This window comes from Nothobranchius furzeri, chromosome 18 (genome assembly GCF_043380555.1).
Source record: "Nothobranchius furzeri strain GRZ-AD chromosome 18, NfurGRZ-RIMD1, whole genome shotgun sequence".
Lineage (NCBI taxonomy): Eukaryota > Metazoa > Chordata > Actinopteri > Cyprinodontiformes > Nothobranchiidae > Nothobranchius > Nothobranchius furzeri.
Genome location: NC_091758.1, coordinates 40,607,403 through 40,634,430, shown reverse-complemented (window position 1 = coordinate 40,634,430; position 27,028 = coordinate 40,607,403). Strand labels below are relative to the sequence as shown.

The 27,028-nt window shown below is 42.4% G+C and overlaps 3 protein-coding genes across 3 annotated transcripts; 2 read left to right on the top strand and 1 right to left on the bottom strand.

The window, feature by feature from the left end:
- Nucleotides 1-537: 537 nt before the first annotated feature.
- Nucleotides 538-14,883, top strand: prorp (protein only RNase P catalytic subunit). The gene is made up of 10 exons (XM_015975658.3): nt 538-1,114; nt 1,287-1,425; nt 1,586-1,820; nt 1,903-2,186; nt 2,307-2,354; nt 2,451-2,583; nt 12,301-12,411; nt 13,881-14,029; nt 14,412-14,610; nt 14,690-14,883. Exons 1-10 carry the CDS (start codon nt 763-765, stop codon nt 14,816-14,818), a joined length of 1,779 nt encoding a protein of 592 aa, XP_015831144.1. The 5' UTR covers nt 538-762; the 3' UTR covers nt 14,819-14,883.
- Nucleotides 14,884-14,953: 70 nt separating this feature from the next.
- On the top strand, nt 14,954-20,007 carry psma6a (proteasome 20S subunit alpha 6a). The gene is made up of 7 exons (XM_015975659.3): nt 14,954-15,145; nt 16,320-16,414; nt 16,506-16,587; nt 16,714-16,869; nt 17,219-17,397; nt 17,527-17,621; nt 19,165-20,007. The coding sequence occupies exons 1-7, from the start codon at nt 15,070-15,072 to the stop codon at nt 19,220-19,222; spliced, it is 741 nt and encodes a 246-aa protein (XP_015831145.1). The 5' UTR covers nt 14,954-15,069; the 3' UTR covers nt 19,223-20,007.
- Nucleotides 20,008-22,316: 2,309 nt separating this feature from the next.
- nfkbiab (nuclear factor of kappa light polypeptide gene enhancer in B-cells inhibitor, alpha b) lies at nt 22,317-25,709 on the bottom strand. The gene is made up of 6 exons (XM_015975681.3): nt 25,309-25,709; nt 23,945-24,050; nt 23,630-23,840; nt 23,228-23,316; nt 22,883-23,137; nt 22,317-22,788 (listed from the first exon to the last, which is right to left on the bottom strand). Exons 1-6 carry the CDS (start codon nt 25,545-25,547, stop codon nt 22,753-22,755), a joined length of 936 nt encoding a protein of 311 aa, XP_015831167.1. The 5' UTR covers nt 25,548-25,709; the 3' UTR covers nt 22,317-22,752.
- Between the last annotated feature and the right edge of the window lie 1,319 nt (nt 25,710-27,028).

Below are 27,028 nucleotides of genomic sequence, written 5' to 3'. Positions count from 1 at the left end.
ATTTTGAAACACTAAATGTTGATAGTGTCACTTTTTCAGAAAACGAGAAATCGGGGCTTCTTTCTTTCTCCAAATGTAAAAACTGAACGCAAACCCCTAAACAAACGTTACTTTATATGTTAAAACATTATTGTTCTACTTAATTATACCACAGAATCAGAATACTTCTCAATCGAAAAATGACATTTTTCTTCTTTCTTTCAAAATGTGTAAATTTAAATATTTTGTTGTTTTTGTTGCAGCAGTTGTAAGTGGGCGTTTTACATAAAATTTTACAAAAATTAATCATTCCTTTTTCACATTTCGTGCTTCAAACGCTAACTAATTGTAAAATAGAATGGCGTTTTAGCGGTGTATTCTGTAAATTCTGTGTAAATCTGAGGTACCAAAATGCAGCATCGGAACTAGTCTCGTGTTGATGACGACAGTAATGTGCGACCTGGGAGGCATGCTTTATCCAAGCGCAAACACCGTAAATGAGCTGATTTAATGGTTCTTTTTACGTACTTAAATAATCGTAAGTTATATTTATGTCTATATAATTATAAATCCAGCAGAACCATAAAGATATATTTCAGTTTTAAGTAACTTGATATTTCTACTCATCAGTGTTTTTCAATTTACATTCCAAACAAAACGTACATTTTTTTATGAATCATTCATTTGGTAAAACTTGTTTATGCATTTATATCTCGGGTTGAAGTAAAAACCAATATATTTTACCAGAAAATCCTCTGCCGGGTAGCTGTTAAACACTATAAAATGGGCTCTAATTTAATATTAAAAGTCAGATTATGTTTAAACTCGCCTTTGCTGCCTTCCTCCGCACGCTTTCTTTGCACACAATACATTAAATCAAACCTGGGTGGCGGACAGATGGACAGAAGAAACAGTGGACAGGGTGATGGACAATCTAGAATGAAAAAAATAACTTATAAACAGGATTCAGAGGATGGAAGAAGTAAGAAATACACCTTGAGGCAGCTGCCTTCTTTTCCTAAATCTGTTTTTGCTGCTGGGACTGCAAAGAAGATAGCTAGGATTCAGCAGAAGAAAGCATCGTTAGTCTCTGAAGATGAAGAAGAGCCTCAACGCAGAACAAACAGAGGAGCAGGTAATACTTTTATACCCAGATATTTGTATAGTTACACTACTGAGAGTCTTCTACCTGCAACAGTAACTTTGAGATCTTAATCCCTGTTTACAGATTTAAAAAAGCAACAACATAGTTTATGGAGGAATTTTATTGTTTGCATTTGCTGCTCTGAAATAGACGTGTTTGACAGGAAAGCTGCAGCCTCCTGAAAGGCCCCTTCCTCCTGATGAGTGGAGGAAGATGAAGGAATCTCTCGGGAATCCAAATAGCTTTGACTGCCAGATGATGACTTCTTTAGTTACCGCTGGGTCAGATCTAGACATTGCAAAGTAAGACAAACACAAATGTGTCTGACCATTTAGTGATATATTAATATAGTGATAGCAGAAATATTAAAGGATGATGGTTAAACATAGAAACATACATCTAAATAGATGAGTCTGTAGACAAAGAATGTCCATGATTTAAACACATGCCTTTTTGTCTCAGGTCCCTGTTGACATTTGTTGCCATGGAAACCGGTACGTTGTCCTACGAGCTGCTGCTACGCTACCTGACGCTGTGTGTGATCGGAGGCCACGATGATGAGGTGTTTGATGTCTACAAAATCATGCGTGGAAGTTTCCCCTCCATGGACACGGGAGCTTCCACCCTTTTCATTAAATCGTTCAGCCGTACGGAGCGCTGGAAGGAAGCAGTCGGAATCCTGCAGGAGGTCAAGAAGGTAAAATGACTTCCAAATTAAACAAAATTTCATCATGTAGAGGCAAAGCTGATGTTTCAATCCTCGTTTACTTTTTCAAAAGGTTTTCACTCCATCGCAACGAAACTATCACGATGTCATCGCAGCAGCAGTCCAGCATGGGGACACGGCCACTGCCTGGTCTCTGTATGATGAACTAATCACAAATGGAAAGATTCCACACCAGGATACCTGGGACGCTCTGTTCACTTGTGTGAAGAAGACTAAAGAGGAGGAGGAGGAGCCTGAACATCAGGAGAAGCTGCTGAGAATTCTGCTGTACATGAGAAACAACCAGATCTACCCTCAGGAAAGTGTCGCCGTCAAGATCCGGACTTGGTTTGAGAGGTTAGGAGATTTAAAGAAGAAAATAGATATTCATGTTTACAATCACATGTTGGAATGTATGCTTTTACCACACAACCTGGATCATTAAACCACTTTGCTGCTCATTTCTTCCAACTTCAGCCTCAAAGGGCCAAAATGGACAGGAGGCTGGAGCAGCATCACCCCAAAGTAACGATACTTCTTATTAGTTTTTAGAGAGTTTGAAAGCAATTTGTGTTATTTACACGTGTGTGTGTGTGTGTGTGTGTGTGTGTGTGTGTTTAGGGGTGTGTGTAGGTGTTGTGGGTCAGAACTGGAGTCTATCCAGCTGAGTGCTGAGGAGTATCAGGAACTGAAAGACAAAGTGATGACCGATGTCATTCAGGGTCGAGACGTGTTTAATAAGACCACTCCAGAGGTACGCACACACACACACACACACACACACACGCACGCATGCATGCACATGCACACAAGAGTGACCTTAGAATGGTTTCTAGTGATCCAGATCATTACATCACCATCAGATCGATAAACATTAAAGTTGTTTAAGTGGAGAAGTTAAATTAACTCCTCACATGTTAGATTTTGTGCAAAGTCTCTTTAAAAAAAACATTCCTGTTTGGAAATGAGAAACACGAACCTTGAACGTGGAAGCAGTTTCATGTGAAGCTTCTACTAGGTGACATCGTGTTACACGTTAAAACTGACTTCGAGTCTGACCTGAGGGTAACTAACTCATCTCAGAGTTACTTTTTAATCTGGTGTAATTATTTTAGGGATAGTTGGATATTTTAAAAGAACTAATGATGATTCAGTTTTTAAGGCTTAATGTTCTGTTTATATTTAGTCTGTTTAAGGAATAAGACTTTATCTAACTGGCTCAAACAGGATTTTGTTTATCAGGCTTAAATAATACGAACAAAGCAGCAGAAATATAGAAACAGATATGTGAAATTCTGAAAATGTGGCCTTTTTAAAGGTTTTGAAAGTGCTTGAATTTTTAGGAAAGTTTTTGAAGTCACTTTTTGTTTGTTTTTATTAGATAAAGAAGTGCAATAGTGGTTTTGAACACCATGTGGGTATATGAAATGCTGGAAAAACCTAAAAAATCTGCATTAAAAGTTTTTGAGTTTGATCCTGTCAAGTGGAGAAGTTTAAGTATCTCGGGGTCTTGTTCATGAGTGATGGTAGGAGGGATCGGGAGATCGACAGGCGGATCGGTTCGGCGTCTGCAGCGATGCGGACGCTGAGCCGATCTGTCGTGGGGAAGAGGGAGCTGATCCAGAAAGCCAGGCTCTCGATTTACCGGTCGATCTACGTCCCAATCCTCACCTATGGTCATGAGCTTTGGGTAATGACCGAAAGAACGAGATCGCGGATACAAGCGGCCGAAATGAGTTTCCTCCGTAGGGTGGCCGGGCTCAGCCTTAGAGTTAGGGTGAGGAGCTCAGACATTCGGGAAGGACTCGGAGTAGAACCGCTGCTCCTCCGGATCGAAAGGAGTTGGTTGAGGTGGTTTGGGCATCTGGTCAGGATACCTCCTGGACACCTCCCTGGGGAGGTGTTTCGGGCATGTCCTGCCGGCAGGAGGCCCCCGGGTCGACCCAGGACACGTTGGAGAGGTTACATCTCCAATCTGGTCCGGGAATGCCTTGGGGTCCTGCCGGAGGAGCTGGTGGAGGTGGGCGGGGAGAGGACGGTCTGGAGCTCCCTAGTTGGGATGCTGCCCCCGCGACCCGGACCCGTATTAGCGGAGGAAGACGACGACGATCCTGTAAAAAAAAAAGTTTTTTCCGTATGGGTAAATTTGCAGTAATTGTTTAGCCTAGCATGTAGCTAAAGCTTTTTATTTGGCTTCATTTGTTTAAAAGAGACAAACCAAAGTCTCTGACACCCATATCAGCCAGAAATGTCTTGATAAGATCAACTTGTTTGTTTTTCTAACTTCAGATTTGCTGACTGGTGGTTTTAGCTTGAGGAAACTGTGATGATAATTTTATATAAATAAGAAAAATGGAAATTTCAGATCTAAAATTCAGCAGTAAATATAAATAAATTTGTTTTATGTCCTCGTTTGATTGGAAAAACAGAACGAGTTCCCAGAAAGTCTCAAAATATGAAAAAGACATCATTTGCATATTTTTTGTGAACGCGATTCATAAACCTTCAGTTGTGGTACTCAAATGAGTGTGTGTGTGTGTGTGTGTGTGTGTGTGTGTGTGTGTGTGTGTGTGTGTGTGTGTGTGTGTGTGTGTGTGTGTGTGTGTGTGTGAGAGAGAGAGTAACCTTGTTTCCTAGGACCCCGCTTTTTCATCAAATCAGAAATTTTCTGCTTCATGTTTGCTGTTCCGATTATATTAAATACAAAATTTTATTTTTAATATCTGGAATAGCTTAAAAATAATTGGAAACATATATTTAATGATAACCCGTGTTTAATTGGTGACTTGAGAGCACGTTGCCTCCTTCGAGCTTTCAATTGTGGGACTTAATTTAGTTAAACTGAGGGGGTTTCCAGCATGTGGAGCGCAGCGTGAATCTAGACTGGAGGAGAGATTAAGTGCAAACAGCCTCAGATTTATAAAGAGTTTAATCAGAGAATGCATTCAATGCATTTGTTTTGATATTTTAACCCAGTTAAAGGTGATATTTCTGCTTTGCACAATCCTTATGATGCGAAGAGTTCGGAGAAAATAAAGGATTTAAATATCAAACTCAGAAATGTTTTGTCTGCATGAAACAGGCCGTCACCAAAGAGTCATTAGAAGGAAAGGCTGTTTATTTCCTCGCCACCACATATGTGTTGTCAGTGGTTTGCAAATAAAGATCTAAACAAGCAGCTTTTGCTGAATCTGTGGAAGTCGAAGGCATAAATGATTTTATTCTTGCATGAAGGAGGAAAGCAAACATCCTTCCTGCTGTGAAGGCTCAGGATTTGGATTTGTCAAAAGCTTTATGTAAGAATGTGTTCAGTCAAGCAGTAAAGGAGGGATACAGGATGAATGCGCCCCAAAAAATCTAAACTTCCATGTGAGATTTTCACAGAAATACGAGTTTTTACAAGAACAAACAAACAACGCCCCAGTCAGATCAGAAAGCTTCTTAATGAGCTGCAGAACGTATTTACGAGCTGAAACTCGACGAAGGGTGGGACACTGAGAAAGGGCGTTAAACGTTCTGCTTCAGGCCTTTTTCTTTTTGTAAATGACAAACTTTTGGAAGCCATGTCCTTTTCTTTCAGACCACAGAAACTTTAACGCTGCACGCTCAGACGTGATGAGGTGGAACTTTTAGAATCTGATTTTACGTAAATCCTTGATTTTAGTTTACTGTCTTTTCTAATGTTTCTGCACACCTGACGTTCCTGTTGGGGATTCACAAACTTCCAGCACGATGTTTGTTCCCATAAACAAAAAATTAGCTTTAGTCTAAAACGCTTTAATAGCTTCATGTTTATCGTTTTGCTGTCTTCTAGTCTAGTTCTGCTGGATTTAAGCAGTTTGAGCAAGAGTCTTTTCCTTATTTGAACAAACTTGTGCAGCACATGTAGACCACCAACTGCTCTGGCTTCTGTCAGTGTTCCCAGGGCTGCTGTGGCTACGACCGTCAGTTTTATAAATGCAGGATACTACATTAACTTGGTAAGAACTTAATGTAGGGCCCTATAGATGGATAGATGTTTGTTTTTAAAGCTCTTAATGTTTGCCCTCCCCCAGTATCTCTGATTTATTGGCTCTTAATACATCCCATAAGCCGTCGTTCCTGTTCTTGGGATTTCAGCACCCAGCTTCCGTCGGACATCAGGCTTTTTAACCCTCTGGAGGCAGGCGTTGCAGATTTACAGCAGTTAAAACCTGCCTGGTTACTCCACGTACGTATTTCATGCGCTGAGCCGATCTGTCGTGGTGAAGAGGGAGCTGAGCCAGAAAGCCAGGCTCTCGATTTACCGGTCCATCTACGTCCCAATCCTCACCTATGGTCATGAGCTTTGGGTAATGACCGAAAGAACGAGATCGCGGATACAAGCGGCCGAAATGAGTCTCCTCCGTAGGGTGGCCGGGCTCAGCCTTAGAGATAGGGTGAGGAGCTCGGACATTCGGGAGGGACTCGGAGTAGAACCGCTGCTCCTCTGGATCGAAAGGAGTCAGTTGAGGTGGTTTGGGCATCTGGTCAGGATGCCTCCTGGACGCCTCCCTGGGGAGGTGTTTCGGGCATGTCCTGCCGGCAGGAGGCCCCCGGGTCGACCCAGGACACGTTGGAGAGGTTACATCTCCAATCTGGTCCGGGAACGCCTTGGGGTCCTGCCGGAGGAGCTGGTGGAGGTGGCCGGGGAGAGGACGGTCTGGAGCTCCCTAGTTGGGATGCTGCCCCCGCGACCCGGACCCGGATAAGCGGAGGAAGACGACGACGACGTATTTCATGAGCATTTTTTAACCATCGGTTTTAACTCAGAGGTACCCCTGAAGGACTTAGTCGTTCATTCTTTTATCAAAACGTATTTTGAGCCTGAGAGGGTTAATCCAAGCTTAAGACATTTTTATTCAGGATGGCTTTTTACTGTGACAGTTAATTCCAGATATTTAACTTTTATTTATTGTCTTTGTTTTGTTTTTTGAAGATCTTTGCAAAGCGAATCAATGAAGCACAAAGTGGGTACGACTAGAGGAGGAGTTTAAATGAAAGCCTCTTTTATTTATTTTAGTTTTGCAGCCTGAGATTCCTGGTTTCGTAGGTCAGTATGCATGTTTACAGTCTGTGATGAGGATGCACCTAAACAGTAAGCTGATGCGTGCACGTAAGGCTGTGGGTAAGTATGTTATTTTATCCTCAGCAGCACAATGAGCTGGTTTCAGATATCAGCTCTGGAAAGTCCCCGGATAATTACGCCGGACTTTGTCTCCTGCTCCGTCTTCCTTCTTTCTTTGCTTTTATTTATACATTTGTTTAATATTCATTTATTCTTTTCTGCTGATTAGTGACTCGCTGCTGCAGCTTTTCTGCATATTTAAGCAGCTCAACTTTATTTTAATTTTTTTGCTCAAAGTCCCATTAGAGGGGGAACATTTCTGCAGGTTTACGTCGTTAGGTTTACATTTCTATCAAATGTTAGTGGTGGCATGCAAACCGTTTCACGTTTCAAGTCCAGGGGAATTCACAGCAGCCTATTTCCATATTACTGCTCTCTCAAAGCAAAAGCAGCAACAATGTACCCTGGCTGGAGGCCTATTCTGAGCTGCAGCGTAATTCCTGTTATGGTTCAAAGCTGCAGCACTGAAGGCAGACCAGAAATTCACGCTCAAGTGGGCTGCAAGTATTTTCCCGTCCCAAAGATGAAACTTGCTTTATTCCCTGCAGTGCAACGAACAACTTCAAACAGCTGTGCTGCAGATTTATAGATTTTTTTTCCCCATAAAAAATCCTCCAAATGCGAAGAGAAAATGTTGAGCTGTGCAAATAAAAGTTAATTCTTGAAGATTTCAGCCATTTAAGGTTTCCACTGTTGCGCAGTGCTTCGTCCAGCTGGTTGTGCGGGAAAGGCCGGGTTGATTTAAAACCGGTCTGGAACCCGACAGGTGGACTTTCTGTGCTTTTTCTGCAGGTTTTAGTTTCCACCCAGTTTAAAAGAATCCGAAAGTGTTTGACTTTAAAACTGAGAACAAGCAGATGAAAGCGAAATCTGACTGCATTGGAGGACACTACCTTACCATACTTAAAAAATACGATCAACAAAAGGGAAGCAGAGAGAAAGAAAAGTAAAAATAAAGAAATGGAAAAGTTTTACAGTTTAAATACAGATTAGACAAATGTACCCATTTTCGTGCAACTGTTATTGTCAAAAATTAAATAACACAGTAAATTTAAGGCTTGAGTGTGTTATTTTTACTCCCTTAAACCAGCCAGGTGTCCTTGCGACCGACCTTGGTCAGTTGGCCATTAGACGTAAGCAACATGTTAGAAACCTTGGTGTCATCTTCGATGAACACATGAATTTCAACAAACAGATCAATGCGGTAGTCAAGTTTTTATCAGCTTAGGGCTGTTTCCGGGCTGAAACTGTTTTTAAACGGCTCTGACCTGGAAAAAGTCATTCATGCCCTTAAAGCTCGCGCATCGATTACTGCAATGCCCTGCGTGTCGGTTTATCCAAGTCCTCCATCGCTCGTCTCCAACTAGTCAAAAATCCTGCAGCCCGTCTCCTCGCCGCTAACACACCTAGGCGGAGCCATATTGCTCCCATTCTCTTAGAACTGCACTGGCTTCCTGTGTTTTTCAGAATACGATTCAAAATTTTAATGTTCACGTTCACGAGCATCCATGGCCTCGACCCTGCCTATCCCTCTCACTCCTTGTCCATACGTCGGCTAACACAGTCCACTAGGTCAGAGGGGAAGCTTTTTCTTGAAGTCCCTCGATCTAGATACAAGCACTGGGGTGACCGCTCTTTTTCAGTCGTGGCTCCAGCAGTCTGGAACAAACTCCCTGATGACCTGCGTTTTACCTCTGAGTGCTTGTTTAAGCGCAAGCTTAAAGCCTGTTTTCCAAAAGCCTTTTTAGCTGTTGGCTCTCTTAACCTCTTTTTTAGCTTTCTCTTTAGCGTAGTTATGTCACTTATATGTTGTATTTACTTGTATGTTATTGTTTTATGAGATTTTACTTGCGCTGGTTTTATGTAATATCTTTTATTGTTTTGTCCTGTAAATCACTTTGGTCACCTTCCATGGTTGTGGAAAGTGCTATACAAATAAACTTGGTTGATTGATTGATTGATTGATTGATTGATTGATTGATTGATTGACTTTAAAGTGACAGTGTGTCATTTTCCTGGCGATAGGGGGCAGTAGAACCCTAAATCGTTGCAAGCAAGCAGCATTTTTGTGTTGGAGTAAGACCTTACCAATGGATGCTCATTAGGGTCAAAAAGCCCTGGAGAGTGCAAACTTTAGCAAAATAACGAGCACGTCAGACTCCCTTTCATCACTGGCCACAAGTGAAGAGGTAAATGTGTAAAACAGCAACATTTAAGAATGACGGAAGTTTTGTAACCATTTGTTACAAATCAGTAATGCATTTTGTCCTCACGGGCTCTCGTAGAAGGAGACATGCATTGGTTCGGCGTCTGCAGTGATGCGGACGCTGGGCCGATCTGTCGTGGTGAAGAGGGAGCTGAGCCAGAAAGCCAGGCTCTCGATTTACCGGTCCATCTATGTCCCAATCCTCACCTATGGTCATGAGCTTTGGGTAATGACCGAAAGAACGAGATCGCGGATGGTGTCGCCAAGAGACTTGGACCTGCTCCCATGTATTTTAGACCTGATTTTTATGGTTATACTATGTTAGCTGCCAATATTTTTCAACAACTGGGCATCATTTCATTCATTTTTAACAACATTTTGATGGATATTTCCAGAAATTAATGATAAAAACTACACATTGTACCTTTAAGGTTCCTTAAAGGTACAATATGTAAGAATGTTACAGTGAAATAATCACAAAACAGTCTAATGTCTCAATCATTTTGGAAGGAAGGTTACATTGAAACAGACTTCCTTCTCAGCCGTTTAGGGGGCTTGTCAGTTTTTCTGTTTTTACAATAGTTGAGGACGTAGTCTTTGTTTACCATCTTCTCACCTTTGTACTTCCTGGTTCCAGAGCCAATCATGTTTGAGCTAGCAAACACTTTGCTGGCATTTTAGTACTGAAAGCAGATTCTTTAGTTTGATACATGGACTGCAGTACTCACATCTGACCACAAGATGTCGTCCTTACGCCATACAACTTTACATATTGGTAAAATAAGAAGTTAACCCCGTTGTTGTGTTTATTGAAGTTGGTTGGGTGTGGCAGCCATCATTGTTTGGGAAATTCCAAAAGTGATTTGATTTTAAATGAATGCCCAGTGAAAATTTTCACTAAAAAGTCATAGACAGGCAAAAACATTAGAACCTGCCTTTTTTCCTCTGGTTCTAATTAGAGAACAGATGAGTCCAGGCAGGAAGCTTCGAGAGCTAGCAGCTCAGAGCATAAAACACTCGTCTGTTTTGTGTTTTAACACTTTGGTTTGGATAAAAATATCTCAGCAAACACAGTTTCCTTTCACGTTATTAAAGTAGCATTCCGGAGTTTTCTACTTTCAGAAATTACGTATGTTTTTTCAGAAATCTGTAAAAGTGATTAACTTATCATGTACTATGATAAAATGTAAGCAATACAACTTTTTTTTCTGCTAAGCACGTCCCCTGCCTCGTAGAGCTCCGTGCCGTAGGAAACTGAGCGCCGACCAGAACTAACCAATAGCGTTAGACTACCGCTTAGATGCTTCAAATTGAAGGAATACCTCGGCTGATGCAGAGTTGATGAACTTTTCACAGACAAGAAAGTCTTTAAAATATAAATATATGAGAACACCCAGGTATCCTTGCGACCGACCTTGTCAACTCCTGGTCGGGGGAGAGGTCCTACCTCAAGTGGAGGAGTTTAAGTATCTCGGGGTCTTGTTCACGAGTGAGGGTAGGAGGGATCGTGAGATCGACAGGCGGATTGGTTCGGCGTCTGCAGTGATGCGGACGCTGAGCCGATCTGTCGTGGTGAAGAGGGAGCTGAGCCAGAAAGCCAGGCTCTCGATTTACCGGTCGATCTACGTCCCAATCCTCACCTATGGTCATGAGCTTTGGGTAATGACCGAAAGAACGAGATCGCGGATACAAGCGGCCGAAATGAGTTTCCTCCGTAGGGTGGCCGGGCTCAGCCTTAGAGATAGGGTGAGGAGCTCGGACATTCGGGAGGGACTCGGAGTAGAACCGCTGCTCCTCCGGATCGAAAGGAGACAGTTGACGTGGTTTGGGCATCTGGTCAGGACGCCTCCCTGGGGAGGTGCTTCGGGCATGTCCTGCCGGCAGGAGGTCCCCCGGGTCGACCCAGGACACGTTGGAGAGGTTACATCTCCAATCTGGTCCGGGAACGCCTTGGGGTCCTGCCGGAGGAGCTGGTGGAGGTGGCTGTGGAGAGGACGGTCTGGAGCTCCCTAGTTGGGATGCTGCCCCCGCGACCCGGACCCGGACAAGCAGAGGAAGACGACGACGACGAAAACACAACATGACATGATAATAATACTCGTAAAACAACTTGTTTAAGCTCTGTCGGCTACAGAAGCACATTTATAAACCAGAAACGTGAAGTCGCCATTATAAAAAAAACAGAGCGACAGACTTTTTGTGTGATATGCTTGTCAGCCACTAGATGGTGCCATCGGAAAAGAGAAATACTCCGGAAAGAGACTTTCTAGAAGAAAAGCTCTAAAATAATTTTCAATTAAAGTGTATTCAAAAAATACAAAAAAAAAAAAAAACATGAAAGAAGGGTTTTCTAAAGGTTTGTTCTGGATGTCTGCAGAATGATGTTAAACGCGTTTGCTTCCTGATGCTGAGAACACAAAGAACTTTCTTAGCATACTAATAATATTAATCCTAAATGTCTTTTTGACACAATGGAAAGCAGTGTGAGATCTAATAACAGGGCGTTATGTGATCAGAGCGAGGAAACAATCTGCTGCTCTCTGAATTAACCAGAACAAAGTCTTTCCATTATTCTGCATGGAAAATAGAAACGTTTGTTTTCAAGGATGATCTGATTAGCATGAACGTTTGTTAAAAACTCCTCACCTACAGAGGATTTTACTTCTGACTCTACGAAACAAAATGCAGCAAAAACTGTTATTTTAGTTTGATCCTGAACAACAAAACTGTTGGGTCTGCACTAAGCTTTGGATGCAGCTGTGTGAACGTGTTAGCTCAGACATAAAGACTTTAAGCTTTTGCTGGAAATCCAACTGTAGAATATTAAAAAGCAACTATTTTTTGCTGCAGGTGATCGAATCGGCCGATGTTCAGGGCGATCGGCTCATCTGAAACACACAAATTCAGTTTGTGAATGCACCAATGTCAAGTAGCAGTAAAAATATGCTTTTAGTTCTTTGATGTAAATTGTTGTTGGCCCTCAAAAGCAGAATTGGTGCAGCTCTGTCCCCATGCAGAGATGCAGCATGCAAAGACAAGTTTAACACATTTAGAAACGGTTTCCTGCAACTGCAAACCTATTTTAATCACGTTTTATCGTCTGCTGTGTTTGTGCTCAGGAGCTGGAGCGGTTTAAGGTGTTTGTGAAGAGGAAGCCAGCTTTTGATGTGGTCATTGATGGGCTGAATGTTGCAAACATCAACAAGGACAAGAACAAGCAGTCTGACACGGTGAGAGCACACACTGGTGATTCAAGATTTCACAGGTTCTGATTTTTATGTGAATATTCTGCAGACGCATGCATGCAGTTTAATAGAGTTTAGTGGTTCCTTTCGACCAATGCGAGGGGTTTTCTGCCAGTTTCACTCTGAGCAACCCTGCAGCGGGCGCATCTGTCTGAAGTGTGTGAGCTGTGCATTTAAATTTGGCCGGCACCTGATTTTAACATCACCTAACCTACATGTCTGCCTGCCCACATCTAGCTGTCTGCACCTCTTTCTCACACAATAATTAGCTGCAAGTCAGGAAAGTACAGCAGATAACCATCACCTCGTCATCTGCAGTAGTTTGTGGGAAAGTTAAATAACTCGACACAGACATTTACGTCCAGGACTTTTTATTCAAATATCTGCGTGAATGAAATCACAGATGAGCTAAAGCATGAAAAGACCTGCTGGATTCTGCAGAAAACGACGACTAGAGAGACCTGCAGCTTTGTGAATGGAGTAGATCTACTAACTCATCTCCAAAATCAAAGATTCAATATTTTAAGCAACATCTGGATTTTTTTTCTTGCTATGTGCAAGTTAAGAGCATCGCTCAAAGTTTTACTGTTGAATTTCTTAGACATCAAAAAAGTTAGATTAAAAACCGATAGAAATAGAAATAAAGACCCTAAATCTAATAACCTACTGCACCTCAGCTAGGACCTTTATGTTATAAATGATTTTTTTGGTTTATCTTTGTTGTTTGACTCGTTTTCTGCCAATTTTGATATTCCTGTTATTTTCTAAATGGTAAATGGCCTGTATTTGATGTAGCGCCTTCTAGAGTCCTGGAACCCCCCAAGACGCTTTACAACATAATCAGTCATTCACCCATTCACACACACACATTCACACACTGGTGGGGATGAGCTACAATGTAGCCACAGCTGCCCTGGGGCGCACTGACAGAGGCGAGGCTGCCAAGCACAGGCGCCACCGGTCCCTCCGACCACCACCAGCAGGCAAGGTGGGTTAAGTGTCTTGCCCAAGGACACAACGACAGTGACAAACTGAGCGGGGCTTGAACCTGCAACCTTCATAAACTGACCCATCATAAACCTTTGTCGGCTGTGCTGAAGAGAAAGGTACAGAACCAAATTATTTAATTAATTAGCTGTGCGTTCTCCTGTCCTCTGGGCCACACACACACACACACGGGACTGTCTCAGCTGTTATTTTCGTTAAGGAGTGTGCACGTACAGCATGCGCGCCTCGTGCACGAGCCTACTATTGTAGCTGCCGTTACGCTTTTGGCCTGAGGGGGCAATCGCGAGCATAAAAATTCAAAACTCCGTAAAGTCCTTTTAAGCTCTTTTTCTTCTTGTTTTAAAATGTAAAAACTGTATTTTTCTCTTGTTGTGGTTTTGAAACCAGATTTTTGACCTGACAATGCACAAAAACTTTAAATACTGATGTGTGATTGTGCGTTCCAGCTGTTGGCGGTGGTGTCGGCGCTTGAGGATCAGGGTCTGAATGTTCTGGTGCTGGGGAGAAAACACATGCTGAGGCCCTCCAGATTCTGGAGCAAACACAACATGAGCCTCATCCAGCAGAAAGCACACTGCTTCTTCACTGATAACATGTGAGAATCTTAGAATCATGAAAGATATGGGAAATCCATTTCTAGACACTACATATTCCGATAGCTGTGCACTATTATTCCTTCTGTCTTCATTCAGACACATTTATAAAAAGGGCAAGAGATTGCACAAGAAATAATTTTCATTTTATCGTCAATTTATTCATCAACAATATAAATCAGAACAGAAATGATAAAGAAGAAGAAGAAAATATCATTTCTATAGTGCCTTTCAAGATAAAATTCACGAGGCACTTCACAAAAACAAAAAATGTAAAAATATAAAAAAGAATTTAGAAAATTGTTAAAAATATATTTCAAATGAGCAACAAACAAAAAAAAGATGTGGAACATAAAGGTGTTTTTTTTGCTGTCCTAATATCAGCTCTGAGGACGATCCTTTCCTGCTTTACGCCACGTTGCATTCTGGGAACCACTGTCGATTTGTGAGCAGGGACCTGATGAGGGACCACAAGGCCTGCCTGCCGGATGGGGCCTCAAGGCGGCTCTTTTTCAAGTGGCAGAGGGGCCATCAGTTGGTCATCGGTGGGCATGTCGCACCTGGCAGGAGCATCCGCTTTCAGGTAAAAATTAATGTGATTATAATCTGAAATAGTCACGAATATAAAAAAAAACTAAACACCAAATAATGTCTTTTAACAGAGTATTCCCGAGTACGACACTATTGTCCAAACAACAGGGGATTCATGGCACATTCCCTACGATGATACGGAGGACCGGAGCACATATGAAGTTCCACTGCGATGGTTGTGTCTCACTAAAAAACACTGATCCAAGTTATTGTGATTTAAATGTAAAATAAATAGCCACAACTGTAAATAAAACCGTTCAAACTACTTGTAGTGTCTCGTTTCCTGCGTTTGTAGTTCTTCAGTTGAAAAAAACTACAACTCGTGATAGCTGACCTGGAAGCGGAAGTTGGACGCGCTACTTTCGGTGCTGAATTTCCAGGTTTTGTTTCTCCTACTCGGTGTAGTTTCAGTTTATTTTACGTGTTTGTCCCGCTTTATTTTGTGGCCGGCATGTCTCGGGGATCCAGTGCGGGTTTCGACCGGCACATCACCATCTTCTCCCCGGAGGGAAGACTTTACCAAGTCGGTGAGGAAGAAAAGAAAGAAACCTGCTCTGTCATCGCTGCTAACAAGCTAACTGAAGCTAACTATAGATGTGCCACCAAGAATAAACCACGATAATGTATTTGTCACATTAAAGCAAATTATACACAAACCGGGTTATTTTACCGCGTGTTGGTTGTTCCTAAAGCTAATTCTAAATGTTAAACATTATAGTGAAGTCTTTACGTGATGCAAATCACTTTCTGAGCATCTTTAAGTATCAGAAGGTTTTAATGCCATATTTGCGAGATTCACGACATTGGCTGCGGTACTAGATGCAAGAAAAAATAAATAAGCAAGAATTTGAATTAAGAAATAAACACAATGAAATGACAAGAATATAGGAGAGATGCAGCTACTTTATGCTAGTCGGTGTATTTATCTTTTCCGTTGAGATAGTTTTCTATGAGCTTTGAAATTTTTTATAAAATTCACAGATTTTTTTTCTCCGTACTTTTGCTGCTTTTTATACTCAGATTCTGTCCAGTTATTTAATTATAAGATGATTTAGTTGTATTTTGTTAGAAGCAATGAGCTGTGTGATGCATGGAATCAGTCCTGGAGGGAAAAAGCCACCTTTTGGCCTCATCACTTTATTTATACGTCAGCATTTTGCAACAAAAGTAGTCTCAGCTATTCTCCGACTTTGTACAACTCAGTCCAATATGGTCAGGTTCAAATCAAATGACTGGTAATCCCAATAAATACAGCCAGGGTCTGTAAATGATAAAAGGCTGCGTCGGTAAAAAGTTGTCTTTTTGAAGTTTTTGAGTTAAATCTTAATCAACTTCAACACCCAATTTTAGTCAGCAGGCGATTAACAGGCTGTGCATGAGATTCAGCCATTAAAGCAGTTGTGACGGAGCAGGGAAACGTCTAAAACAGGCTGAACAGCAGCTCTCCAGGACCAGGATTGGACACCCCTGATTTAAATCGTCCACCCTGAGGATGCACAAACAGTGTCTGACTTCAAACAGCATCTATATATATTTTTTTAAACAAAACAACAGTTAAACAGTCTACTAGTGATACAAAATACTAGTGATGTGCAGAAAACAACAATTTTAAAAGAATTTCATAGAGTTGCACCTATTTAAATTGCACTTTAAATAAATTAAAAAAAAACTGTCATACTCTTCACTTCTGTTCACTCGCAGAATATGCTTTCAAAGCCATCAACCAGGGAGGACTGACCTCTGTGGCGATCCGAGGGAAGGACTGCGCTGTGGTCGTCACCCAGAAGAAAGTCCCTGTCAGTAAAACCATGAAGACGTGTGTGTTTCTGTCTCCTACCCCGATGTTTCCATCGTTTGTTTCTCTTACTCCCTTTTTGTGTTTGTCAGGACAAGCTGCTGGACTCTGCAACAGTAACACATGTGTTTAAAATCACAGAGAACATCGGCTGCGTTATGACCGGCATGACTGGTGAGCAACGTCTCACTCAAGGGCTGATTTGTAGAGTGAACCTGTAATGTTTTCAGAATAAAGCATCCGTTTTGCAGGTTTGCTCCATCTTAATGTTTGGATCGTGCATTTTCTGTGATTTCCCAGCTGACAGCAGGTCTCAGGTGCAGCGAGCACGCTATGAAGCCGCTAACTGGATGTACAAATATGGCTACGAGATCCCCGTGGACATGTTGTGCAAACGCATAGCTGACATCTCCCAGGTCTACACGCAGAACGCCGAGATGAGGCCGCTGGGCTGCTGTGAGATTTTGTCTTTCAAACTCAACGCTGGCTTTTGGTTTTGCTCTGAGCTGTAAAGAACTAAAATGAATCAATTTGTAAAACAGTTGTGTCCTGTCCAGGTCCCCCATGGGACGTCATTCTGCATGGTTTAGAGATTTTTCTGCTTCAACATGCTTGATTTTAATAAGCAGGGGATTAGCAGCCTCCAGCAAAGCTTGATGAGCTGCTGAATGGCTGAATTCACCCTGGAATTGGGTGTTTTGGAGCAGAGAAACAACTGAAACATGCTGGACAGCAGCCCTTTTGGACTAGGATCAGACACGTCTGATCTAGAAGCAGGTGTTTTGATATAAAATGTTTTGTGCAGGTATGATTGTGGTTGGTGTGGACGAGGAGCTGGGCCCACAGCTTTTCAAATGTGATCCAGCTGGCTACTACTGTGGCTTCAAGGCCACAGCAGCTGGAGTCAAACAGACCGAGGCCACCAGCTTCCTTGAGAAGAAGTTTAAGAAGAAATTAGACTGGACTTATGAGCAGGCAGTAGAGGTAGGACACCAGAATTCACACCAAAACAGCAATGACACAAACTGGATCCATGTGAAGAAAACATCCAAAACTTGTCTTATAAAAGCATTAAACTATTTTTTGACTCCTTTTTTTTTTGTCCCAAACCAGTTGGCTATTTCATGTTTGTCCACTGTCCTGTGCATCGACTTCAAACCCTCAGAGCTGGAGGTGGGATTTGTTTCTACACACGAACCGAAGTTTAAGTGAGTATTTATCTAACATCTGTTTTGGTGATCCTGCTAATACAAATTTATCTACAATTAACAGAGTACGCATATGTGTAGTTCTGGTTGACTAGTATGTCATAGATTAGTTCAGGGAAAATATTTTTTTTTCTTGACTGTTTCTTGGAAAAGCAGCTTTTTGGCCAATCTGATCAGCATCAACAAAAGTAGGGCTGCACAATATCAAATCAGATCAAATCAAAGATACTTTATTAATCCCAGAGGGAAATCAGAGTTTCAGTACACACAATTCAGAGATCAGACATACATGGGCAAGACACATGACAAGAATTGGTGACTGTGGTCATTCGCAACCCTGAGTCGCGCTACCTTAATAGAGATAAGAGGGTTACATGAGGATTGGTTCAGGTGGAGGGGAAAAAAAGGCACTTCAGAGTTACCCTCCCCCAGGAGGGCAGCTTTGCTCTGCAAAAAAACACCTCAGACAGATATGCGACAGACTTCAGACCCCACTAGGTGGGGTGGTGGGTTGGGACTATCCACACTTCAGTTCCTGCAGCCACGATAAGCAGCGCATGTCACCTCAGTGTGGATAGGGGGAGGAGCATTGAGGGTTGGAGGGTTGCAGTGACCCTGGAACGTTTCAGCGGCCTTCCCCCAGTCCCGCCCAGGCTGGGAAAGGAGACAGAGTTGAGTTGCCATAGCGACGGCACATTCCACATATCTTCTGAGGGGGGAGTTTTCGTTGGAGCCTTGCAGGCTCAAGGACGCCAGATTCTGATTAGAAATTGTTTTGGGGCCAGACAGAGATAATTTCCTCTCTGTCTTACAGTTTGATGATCCTCAGCCTCTCAAAATCCCAATAATGGACGTTAATCTATCCCAATCCGTGCTGATTCGTCCACTCCCTCCGACGAATATATAGGTCGTAAATATATCGTTATCGCGATATCAGCATGCGCAATATGCATATCGCAAAGAACAGATAAATATCGCAATGAATGGTCAGCTCAAATGTTTGCTGCACATAATGCATTCTGTCAATCAAATGAAAGCATGATGGGTTTTTTAACAACGCAAATAGAGCTCTTCACCCATTTGACCAATTGGGTGGGTTCTCATTGGTCAGATGCCCGCCCCCGAGGTGGACGGCACTTCATGTTGATGGTTAGCAAACACCCGAGTTAGCTTTGTTCTGCTCTTTCTGCTGATTCTGCTTTTCCCGGGATCCACTGATTGTCTTTTCTTCATTTTCTTTTTCCCTTTCCTCACATCGTTTGCTTTTCTAATTTTTATGATTTTTAAAATTTCTTTGTTTTTGATTATTTTTGTTCCTGAGTTAAGTTTTTATTTATGGCAAGTATCACCGTCATCGCAATATTAATCACTGTTATCGAACATCGCCGGTTTTCCTAATACCGTGCAGCCCTAAACAACGGTTAGGATAAAGTAATGCAGCGGTGTTGATGTTCTACAGTCATTTAGAAAATAAAAAGGGTGCAAGTGAAGTGAAGTCCCACCAGGAATGAGGCGGTTGTGAAAACGCGTGTTTGTGTTTCAGGATCCTGTCGGAGTCGGAGATCGACGCTCACCTGCTGGCTTTGTCTGAGAGAGAGTAAGACGGAGACGAATGGTAAAAACATCCGTCACAAAACTCAAACCAGAAGGAAGATAAACGAGGAGCAGACCTGGTTTTTGCTCAGAGGAGATTTCAAACATGAAGTTCGTCGACCACTGCCACTTCCATGAATCCAGGATGAAATCTGAACCGGACCTTTCACACTAACACGTCCCGACTGCAGCCAGACCCTGAAAAGATGCTGGACAGATGTTAGGTTGGAGGAAAACTCGGCATCAGCAGTATGCAGTACACCTCTTAGATTTGGACTCGGTAGTCCTCCAAGTACACCTTTACTCAGGTCGTCTTTACCTGCAGTTTGAAGTAAATCACATTTTTGTTCTTTAATATGAAAAAAAAAAAAAAACAAGGAGCAGCTGTGGGAGTTTTCCTTCCTCTCTGTCCAAATCTGCTCAGGTCAACAGGAAGATGTCACTCATTCAGTCTCTGCTCTGCTGCAGTCGTGGCGTTGTGTTTGCTGCATCTCAATTAAACAACGTTTTTTATTTACCTCTAAAGTCTCAGTGACAGTTTAAACTTACCCTAAGATTCAGTTTGGTTTTGCCGATGCGTTCAAAGGCCTAGCTGAGGGTTCGTCGCTGTGGCTCATCTTCATTTCCTCACATTTACTAGACGAGACACGTCTTGGAGGGGCTTTACGCTCGGCCACAGCTGTTTCCCGTCTGCAACATGGCCGTCAAACGCAGGACCAACATGTTTGTTACTGAGGTTCCTGCTAAAGGTGGAATTTCTCTCAGTTTGGATTAAACGAACCTAGAACTAACAGCCTGTTTGTAATGTTACATCCTTTTAACTTTTTTAAAGTGTAAGTCATGAACAACTGGACAGATCTTAATGAAACTCTTTAAAAATATTTATTGGTCGCAAATCTCGACAATTTAAGATGGCCACCGCAGCAAACTGACCCGATGCGCAAACCGATTTGTATTCATTAGTTGTCATTTAAAAAAAAACTTCCGTAGTAAAAAATGCTGCTGTAGAGAATTTCACGAGATTGTCTCCGAAACTCCAGCGTTGGCCCAGATTCCCCAACAGGAGACAAAATCTAGTAGATCGTTTTTGTTTAATTCAGACCCTTCTGAGAAGAATGGTTACTCTTTTTGTGCTGTGAGCCAGATGGCGCTTATCCATTCTGTCCACATTTGAGTGCTACCCAGCTAATTTGAATTTAAAATCTTTAAAAAATTCTTAACCCTCCCACTGTCTTCATGGGTGACCCCGCCAGGAAAGCTCACCATTGAGCAGGATTGATGGTTTAACCCTTGAGGTCCATGTGGCAGGGGTGAGGGGTGCTGACTACCGGTTGAGAGGAGGCGCACCCAGAGTAGTTTCGGCTCGTTCATTTGAACCCTTTTGGGACATTAGAATTAGTTTGCTAACTAATGGGTTTTGGCCATGTTTGTGTTTGCTAACCATCTTTAGCTGTAGGGGCCTTCTTGATTCATGTTGACTCCAAAAGTAGTCGACGTTCCTTTAAAGAGCAAGTCACCTCAAATCAACTTTTTTTTTCTGATAAATATAAACGCGTGTCTAGTCGTGCTGCAGACACGTGTAGTCAATAGTTTAACACTTTAGTGCATTTTAGTTAAAATTTAAAATTTCTGCCTAAAACTGTCAGTGTTATGCCGTTGTCAGGTAAAAACTCTGCACTGCATTTGAATTTAAATCTGCCACCGCTATTGGCTAAGAGGTACCCTAGAACGTTAGCTGGTACCATATGATGTCACAGTGTCGTTATGAGCCTGTGTGTGTGTGTGTATTTGTTAGCGGCTCCGCCCTCGGTCTGCTAGGCAACAGCATTTGTTGCATTTTTCAAACAGGAAGTGGGAGTGGAGTAATACTCTGGTAGGGGTGACTTACTCTTTAAAGTTTCATTAACCCCTTAAAGAGCAAGTCACCCCCTGCCAGAGTCTTACTCCACTCCCACTTCCTGTTTGAAAAATGCAAAAAAATGCTGTTGCCTGGCAGATTTCACACACACACATGACATTGTGACCTCATAATGTACCAGCTGACATCATAGTGTACTTCTTAGCCTATAGCAATGGCAGATTAAGTTGAAATGCAATGCAGAGTTTTTACCTGACAACTGTGCAGCAATGAGTTTTAGGCAGAATATTTAAATTTTAACTAAGATGCACTTAAGTGCCAAATGATTGCATGTGTCTACAGCATGGTTAGACACTCATTTATATAGTTAATCATCAAAAAAAGAAGTGGATTTGGGGGTGACTTGCTCTTTAAATTTCCAGGTTTAATGAATGTAGTGGGGTTTGTCCCATGGGCGGGGTTAAAATCCCTTCAGTGATTCATGAGGCGTTTAGCTAACATTAGTCAAACACACAGGATCTTTAGACATTTTTAGGTTTTTTCATGTTTATTTGTGGACACTGAACTCAATTCATTCAAATCACTTCCTGTTTGGGCCATTTCTGTGATGAACCTGTTACCGATCTGTAGATTTGCAGCTAAAAGGCAACAAAGCAGTGAAAGTTTTAAATCAACTACCTGCAGCCCGCTTCTTCAGACCCGATCACAGAACTGGATGCTAAGCAGAATTCCTCATCTTTTACGGGCCGACTTCAGTTTCCTGTTGAGCTGACGCTCCTGCCCCTTGGGTGGGAGTGACGAACAGGAATGTCACAGCCAGTGTTCTGTTCCTGGGATTTTCCTGTCCTCTAGTTAAGCCACACCTTCCCACAGAAACAAAACGTCCTGATTTAGAGGACACGCACTCAGAATTCCCAAAAGCTCTTATCTCTGTTCCACACTCGGATCTCATAGAACCGGTTAACTGACCACAGGTTCCTCATTCAGCTGTCGAGGAATTAGCGTCTCCCTGTTCTATATGAAAACACGCGGACTGGTCCGGAGCAGGGGCATTTATAGGAACGCTGGTACTTTTCTGCATGATTACAGCGCTGTTGTACGGCCGTGCGTCGCTTCTGTTTAATTAGCATCTCTGAATTCTGTCTTTGAACCAGTGAAAAAGCAGAAAATGTCCAAAAATATAAATTTCCTTCTGTATCGAATGTTTACTTTCAGTGTGACAGAAACAAACAAACAAACACAGGTTTGAACTGTTAAATATGAGTGTTTTAATTTATCTGGAGTGAACTGGAACTGTTTGCTGTCTTGACATATACAACCCGCTAAACTGTACACATTCACAGCATCCATTAAAAAATACATCTTTGTATACACAGCATTTACAGCATCATACAGAGCCGCGACGCGTTCGTCCGTTCAGATGGAGCTCGTCCCTCTGTATGATGACTTTCAGTGTCCAAGGGGATAAAAGCCATCCGTTTACGCCGAAATCCCATTAGGATGAGTGCCGTCGCTCTGCTGCGGTCTTCCGTTTGTCTCACAACTGCCCGCTCGCTCTGTTTCGGTAACGCTCGAGCCGCCGCGTCATTTCCCCCCCGACGCGACGGCGCAGAAATCATACACGTGCTGAGCAACGTCTCCACCATCATCTTGGCTTCTTCTCCTCATCCTCTGCTCCTGCTAATGTCCATTCCACTGAATGTCATCGTAAGGCACCTGCAAATGAAGGCGAGCAATGATATGAGGATTACACACCTGATTCTGAATGTTTACGGTCTTGTTTGTTGTTTCAAATGTAATTTCAACCCACCATATCAAACTCATCCTCCTCTTCCTCACTGAGGTCCGATTCGCTGTCGGGAAGCTCCCTCAGGTCTGGGTGGGTCACTGGGTACAGTTCTTTCCTGATGTCCCAGTTTTCCAGACCGTAGGTGAGATGGAAGGGGGTGTGGCCTCCAGAGGTCAGGAGGTTGGGGTCTGCACCTTTCGTCAGCAGGAGTTTGACCAGGGAGTGGTTCTGTTGGTCCACGGCCAAATGCAGCGCACTGCGACCGTTGTGCTGCTCCTATACAAGACAGACGTTCCATCAGAACGGAAACTCACCAAATAAACTGAATAATCCCATTTTAATCCCCAAAACCTGAACTTTACTCACTGTTGCATTGATGTCAGCTCCAAGATCCACCATTCTCTCCACCAGTGAGAGGAAACCGTTGACTGAAGCCAAGTGGAGACAGTTCTGACCTGCAGAAAACGAGAGAAGGTGTTTAACATCCGACTAGACCAACAACAGCTGTATCAGATTAGAAAGCAACATCACTAATCTGACCTTTTAAACATTTTTATTCAAATTTTACACAAAAACAGTAAAGGATTATTTTGAGTTTGTATGATTAACAAGTTCTTAATCATTTTAATCCAAAAGATGGATTTTTAAATCAGAATGAAAATATGGTAATCCCCTGGATTATCAAGCGTTCCATCCTCCTAACTTCAATATTCTGCAGCAATGGGAAGGAGAAACTACAGAATCCGGTTTTTATTCCACAAAACTCACCATTATAGTTGCAGGCGGCCATCGCTGTGTGTAGGTGCTCCGGCCTGCAGTTCTGTGTGATCACGCTGAAGCAATGCAGGTTACCGTGGCGACAGGAGATGTGAAGAGCCGTGTCACCACTGCGGTCCACCAGTGTGGGGTCACAGCCAGACAGCAAGAGACTGTGACACACATCTGGCTGATTTGTTATTACTGCTAAGTGGAGAGGAGTCTGCAGGGAAAAGGAAAAGATGTTTTAATGCATGTCCATATAAACATGGAGGTGGTGTGATTTAGGAGATGGGGTAAGTACGGATATAAAAGAGAGAAGATTACCTGTCTCAGGTCATTCTGTCTGTTAAGGAAGTTTGTGTTTTTGGACAGGTCGATCATTTGTCTGATGTAGTCCTTGGCCTCGTGGATGATGGCCAGGTGGAGCAGCCTGCAGGAAAACAACCAACACATCAGCAAAGTGTAGTCAGAAGTTCAGAACCTGATTGTTTTACTTTGGTTCGGTGAGAAATAAAGTTTTTGTTTTCCTTAAAGGAAACAGAAAGTAAGGAGTCATTTATCACAAGTGCAACAGCAAAGAGCATTTTCTTAAAATGGCATGGTACACGAGCCAACGGCAGACTCTTATTAATAGTAATATGAATGAGTTTGTATTTTAATAACAGGGACCAGGAATTTTTGTTTCTGCTTAAATATTGTCGAATAAACATTTTTAGATGATAAAATGTGAAATCTAGACCAACAAGAGAAGTAGCAAGAGATGCTCCTCCTTTAATGTTTATGGGATGGTTTGCCAGGCCACTCGCAGCAGGTCAATGTAAAAATTGTTGACATTTTAAATTAAGGATTTTAAATAACTTAATTTTTTCACACAAACAAACAAAAAAAACTATTACGAGTGAAATTGGACCCTTTAAATGCACCTCCCACAACAAGGACGCTTTATTCGGCAGAACACCCATTTCCTAAAGCGGTGATTCGGCTTTACTAGTAAACTTGATGTACGTGATTCAAAGTCGATTTCACACTTATTTGGTTCGCACTAATCGTTTCTAATGCATTGTATGATCGTAATTTGAACGCAACAGCGCCACTGAATTAGATTTTACAGATTTTTGACTCGCATTTTGTACATATTTCGACTCAGGACTATATTTTCCGGCGGAGGGAAAGACATAAACAAAACACTATTTCAGGGCTCCATAACAAATGTTTTCACGGTTATTTACTGGCAGATAAACAACAAATTAGAGGATAATTTTTAATCATCCCTCTACTGATTTATGTCGCAGTTTTTATAGAACGTTTCGGTGCTCCACACGGGGACGCGCATCGGTTGGATTCCTTGGCGGCGCGCCTGGGACTTTCCCAATCCGACCAGGTTCCCTGCTCAGAAGTACGCCTTTTTGTTTACTTGCGTTGTTTCCAAACGCAAGTAAACCATTGAGAGTTTGAACAAATATCGTCTTCTTCGCGGTGCATTAGTAAAAACTGCAGTATTCACAATGTTTAAAAGAATAAGGCCAGAATAAGTTGGGCCTTCGCTTCGTAATTAAACCAGAGAAGAAATTCCCAAACGGGGGGGGAGGGGAGATGCATCAAATTACCCCCGAGACCCAGAACGATGTTCTCAGGCGACACCGAGCTGTTGCAGCTTATAAATAACCGTCTTCCCCGGTGAAACTTACGTATCTCCGTCTTCTGTGATCTGTGTCCGCCACTCTGGAAGCGGTTCTCCGGGGGCTGAAGCTCGGTGCTGCTCACATTCCAGCTGGAGCCGATGGATCTCCTCCGCCACCGCCTGGTAATCCTCATCTTTCATGGAGTCCAGGCCACTGTCGAGTCGATCCTCGGTGGCCTGACTCCCCTTGCCTTCCTTAGACTCCGGGTCCATTTGGTTTAATAAACTCGTGCGATGAAGCGCCATGCTGCGGCTGGTTCGCGTCCGTTGTGGCGTTGTGGAGCAGTCTGTGAATGCCCTCTGTGTGGCTGCTGCAGTGGGCGGGGCCTAATGTCTGTGGGGGGATTTCCAGAACACGGTCACCTAGAATAACACAGCAAACAGATTGCTGGCTCCCAGAGGGGATTTCTGTCCGTACTCTATAAAAACTCTCAGTAGACGTGTGCAGAATCAATTCTCTGCACAAAAATACTTTAAAGTTGGTTACTTACATGCAACATGTAGAAAAAGGCTGAAAAAGCCTTTTTCACTCACCTGTTTGTCAATATTTACAAATAATTTAATGCAAAAATGTTCATTCTCACAAAAGTACACTAGCTGTACAAAATGATTGGTTTATGACTACTGGGAAATTCATATGTTCTGCAGCTTTGCATCACAATGGGTGGACAGACCTGCAGGACCAGAGGGGCTGCACAGGAGTTTCCTCCAAATGTTAAAGTGTGATTTCCGTTTGTTTATCATGCAATGTGATAAAAGGCACGAGCAAGGCAGCAGCAGACACGCGCATGTCCGCGGCGCCGCGGAGTTTCCGCAGGTCAAGTGTGTGTGGTTGTGCTAAAGTTAACACCCTCATGCTTGAAACACTATATCATGTGTTTGCATCAGTGTCAGAGGTTAACAAACTGTTTTTGCACATGGGGAACAAGACTTTGGCAATAAATAAAGATTAAACTCCAACAATCTATTAATCTAAAACAATTTCTATTATTAAAGGAAAGGAAATGCTCGAGGTTCCTGGTTAAGGGTTGTGTTTGATTCCATATAAACAAATATCAGTTTGAACATGATGTCCTAGCGGCCTTCTGGGGAAACTCCAGACTTACTATTGTTCTGTCTGAGACCAGTTAAACCAGGAAGGCGTCTCTCAACACATTTGGACTTATTTTACATAACAGCTGTTTGGCTGCAAATAAAGAAACATTACAGTCCTCGCATCAGGCCTAACCTGCACTTAGGGTCTGAAACAAAAATGCAAAAGTAGGAAAACACTATTTAAAGTGTGGTCACTCCCACAACCCTTTGCAAATTCAAATGATTGATTTCAGTTGACTCCAGGCCAGAAAAGGAATGCACATATTAGCATTTCCAAACATTCAAGAGTTCAAATGTGAGGAAAGTTCACATGCAGGAGTAGGGCTGCGACTAACGATTATTGTCATAATCGATTAATCTGTCAATTTTTTTTATTAATCGATTAATCGGTTTGTTATTGTTTAGCTATTTAACCTACACAAGTGATGAATACATTTCAGTTAAGAAAAAGAAAAACATAAGAGAATTGTGCAGTTGACTGCAATCTATTTAATTGCACATGAACACAGTCAGCGGTGTAAAATGAGCTAAACAGTGCAAAATATCAGTCCAGAATAATTTTTTGGCATCAAAATATAAGAGGTAAATTCCATAAAAAATAATGTAGCACATGTTAACAAAAATATCTCTGC

Coding starts and splice junctions, on each gene's coding strand:
- prorp (XM_015975658.3), top strand. CDS start 763: ATGGGCTCTAATTTAATATTAAAAGTCAGATTATGTTTAAACTCGCCT. Junction 1,115..1,286: donor CAGAACAAACAGAGGAGCAG/GTAATACTTTTA, acceptor CGTGTTTGACAG/GAAAGCTGCAGCCTCCTGAA. Junction 1,426..1,585: donor TCAGATCTAGACATTGCAAA/GTAAGACAAACA, acceptor TTTTTGTCTCAG/GTCCCTGTTGACATTTGTTG.
- psma6a (XM_015975659.3), top strand. CDS start 15,070: ATGTCTCGGGGATCCAGTGCGGGTTTCGACCGGCACATCACCATCTTC. Junction 16,415..16,505: donor TCACCCAGAAGAAAGTCCCT/GTCAGTAAAACC, acceptor TGTGTTTGTCAG/GACAAGCTGCTGGACTCTGC. Junction 16,870..17,218: donor GATGAGGCCGCTGGGCTGCT/GTGAGATTTTGT, acceptor TGTTTTGTGCAG/GTATGATTGTGGTTGGTGTG.
- nfkbiab (XM_015975681.3), bottom strand. CDS start 25,547: ATGGCGCTTCATCGCACGAGTTTATTAAACCAAATGGACCCGGAGTCT. Junction 23,317..23,629: donor GGCCGCCTGCAACTATAATG/GTGAGTTTTGTG, acceptor CGTTTTCTGCAG/GTCAGAACTGTCTCCACTTG. Junction 23,138..23,227: donor GAGCTGACATCAATGCAACA/GTGAGTAAAGTT, acceptor TGTCTTGTATAG/GAGCAGCACAACGGTCGCAG.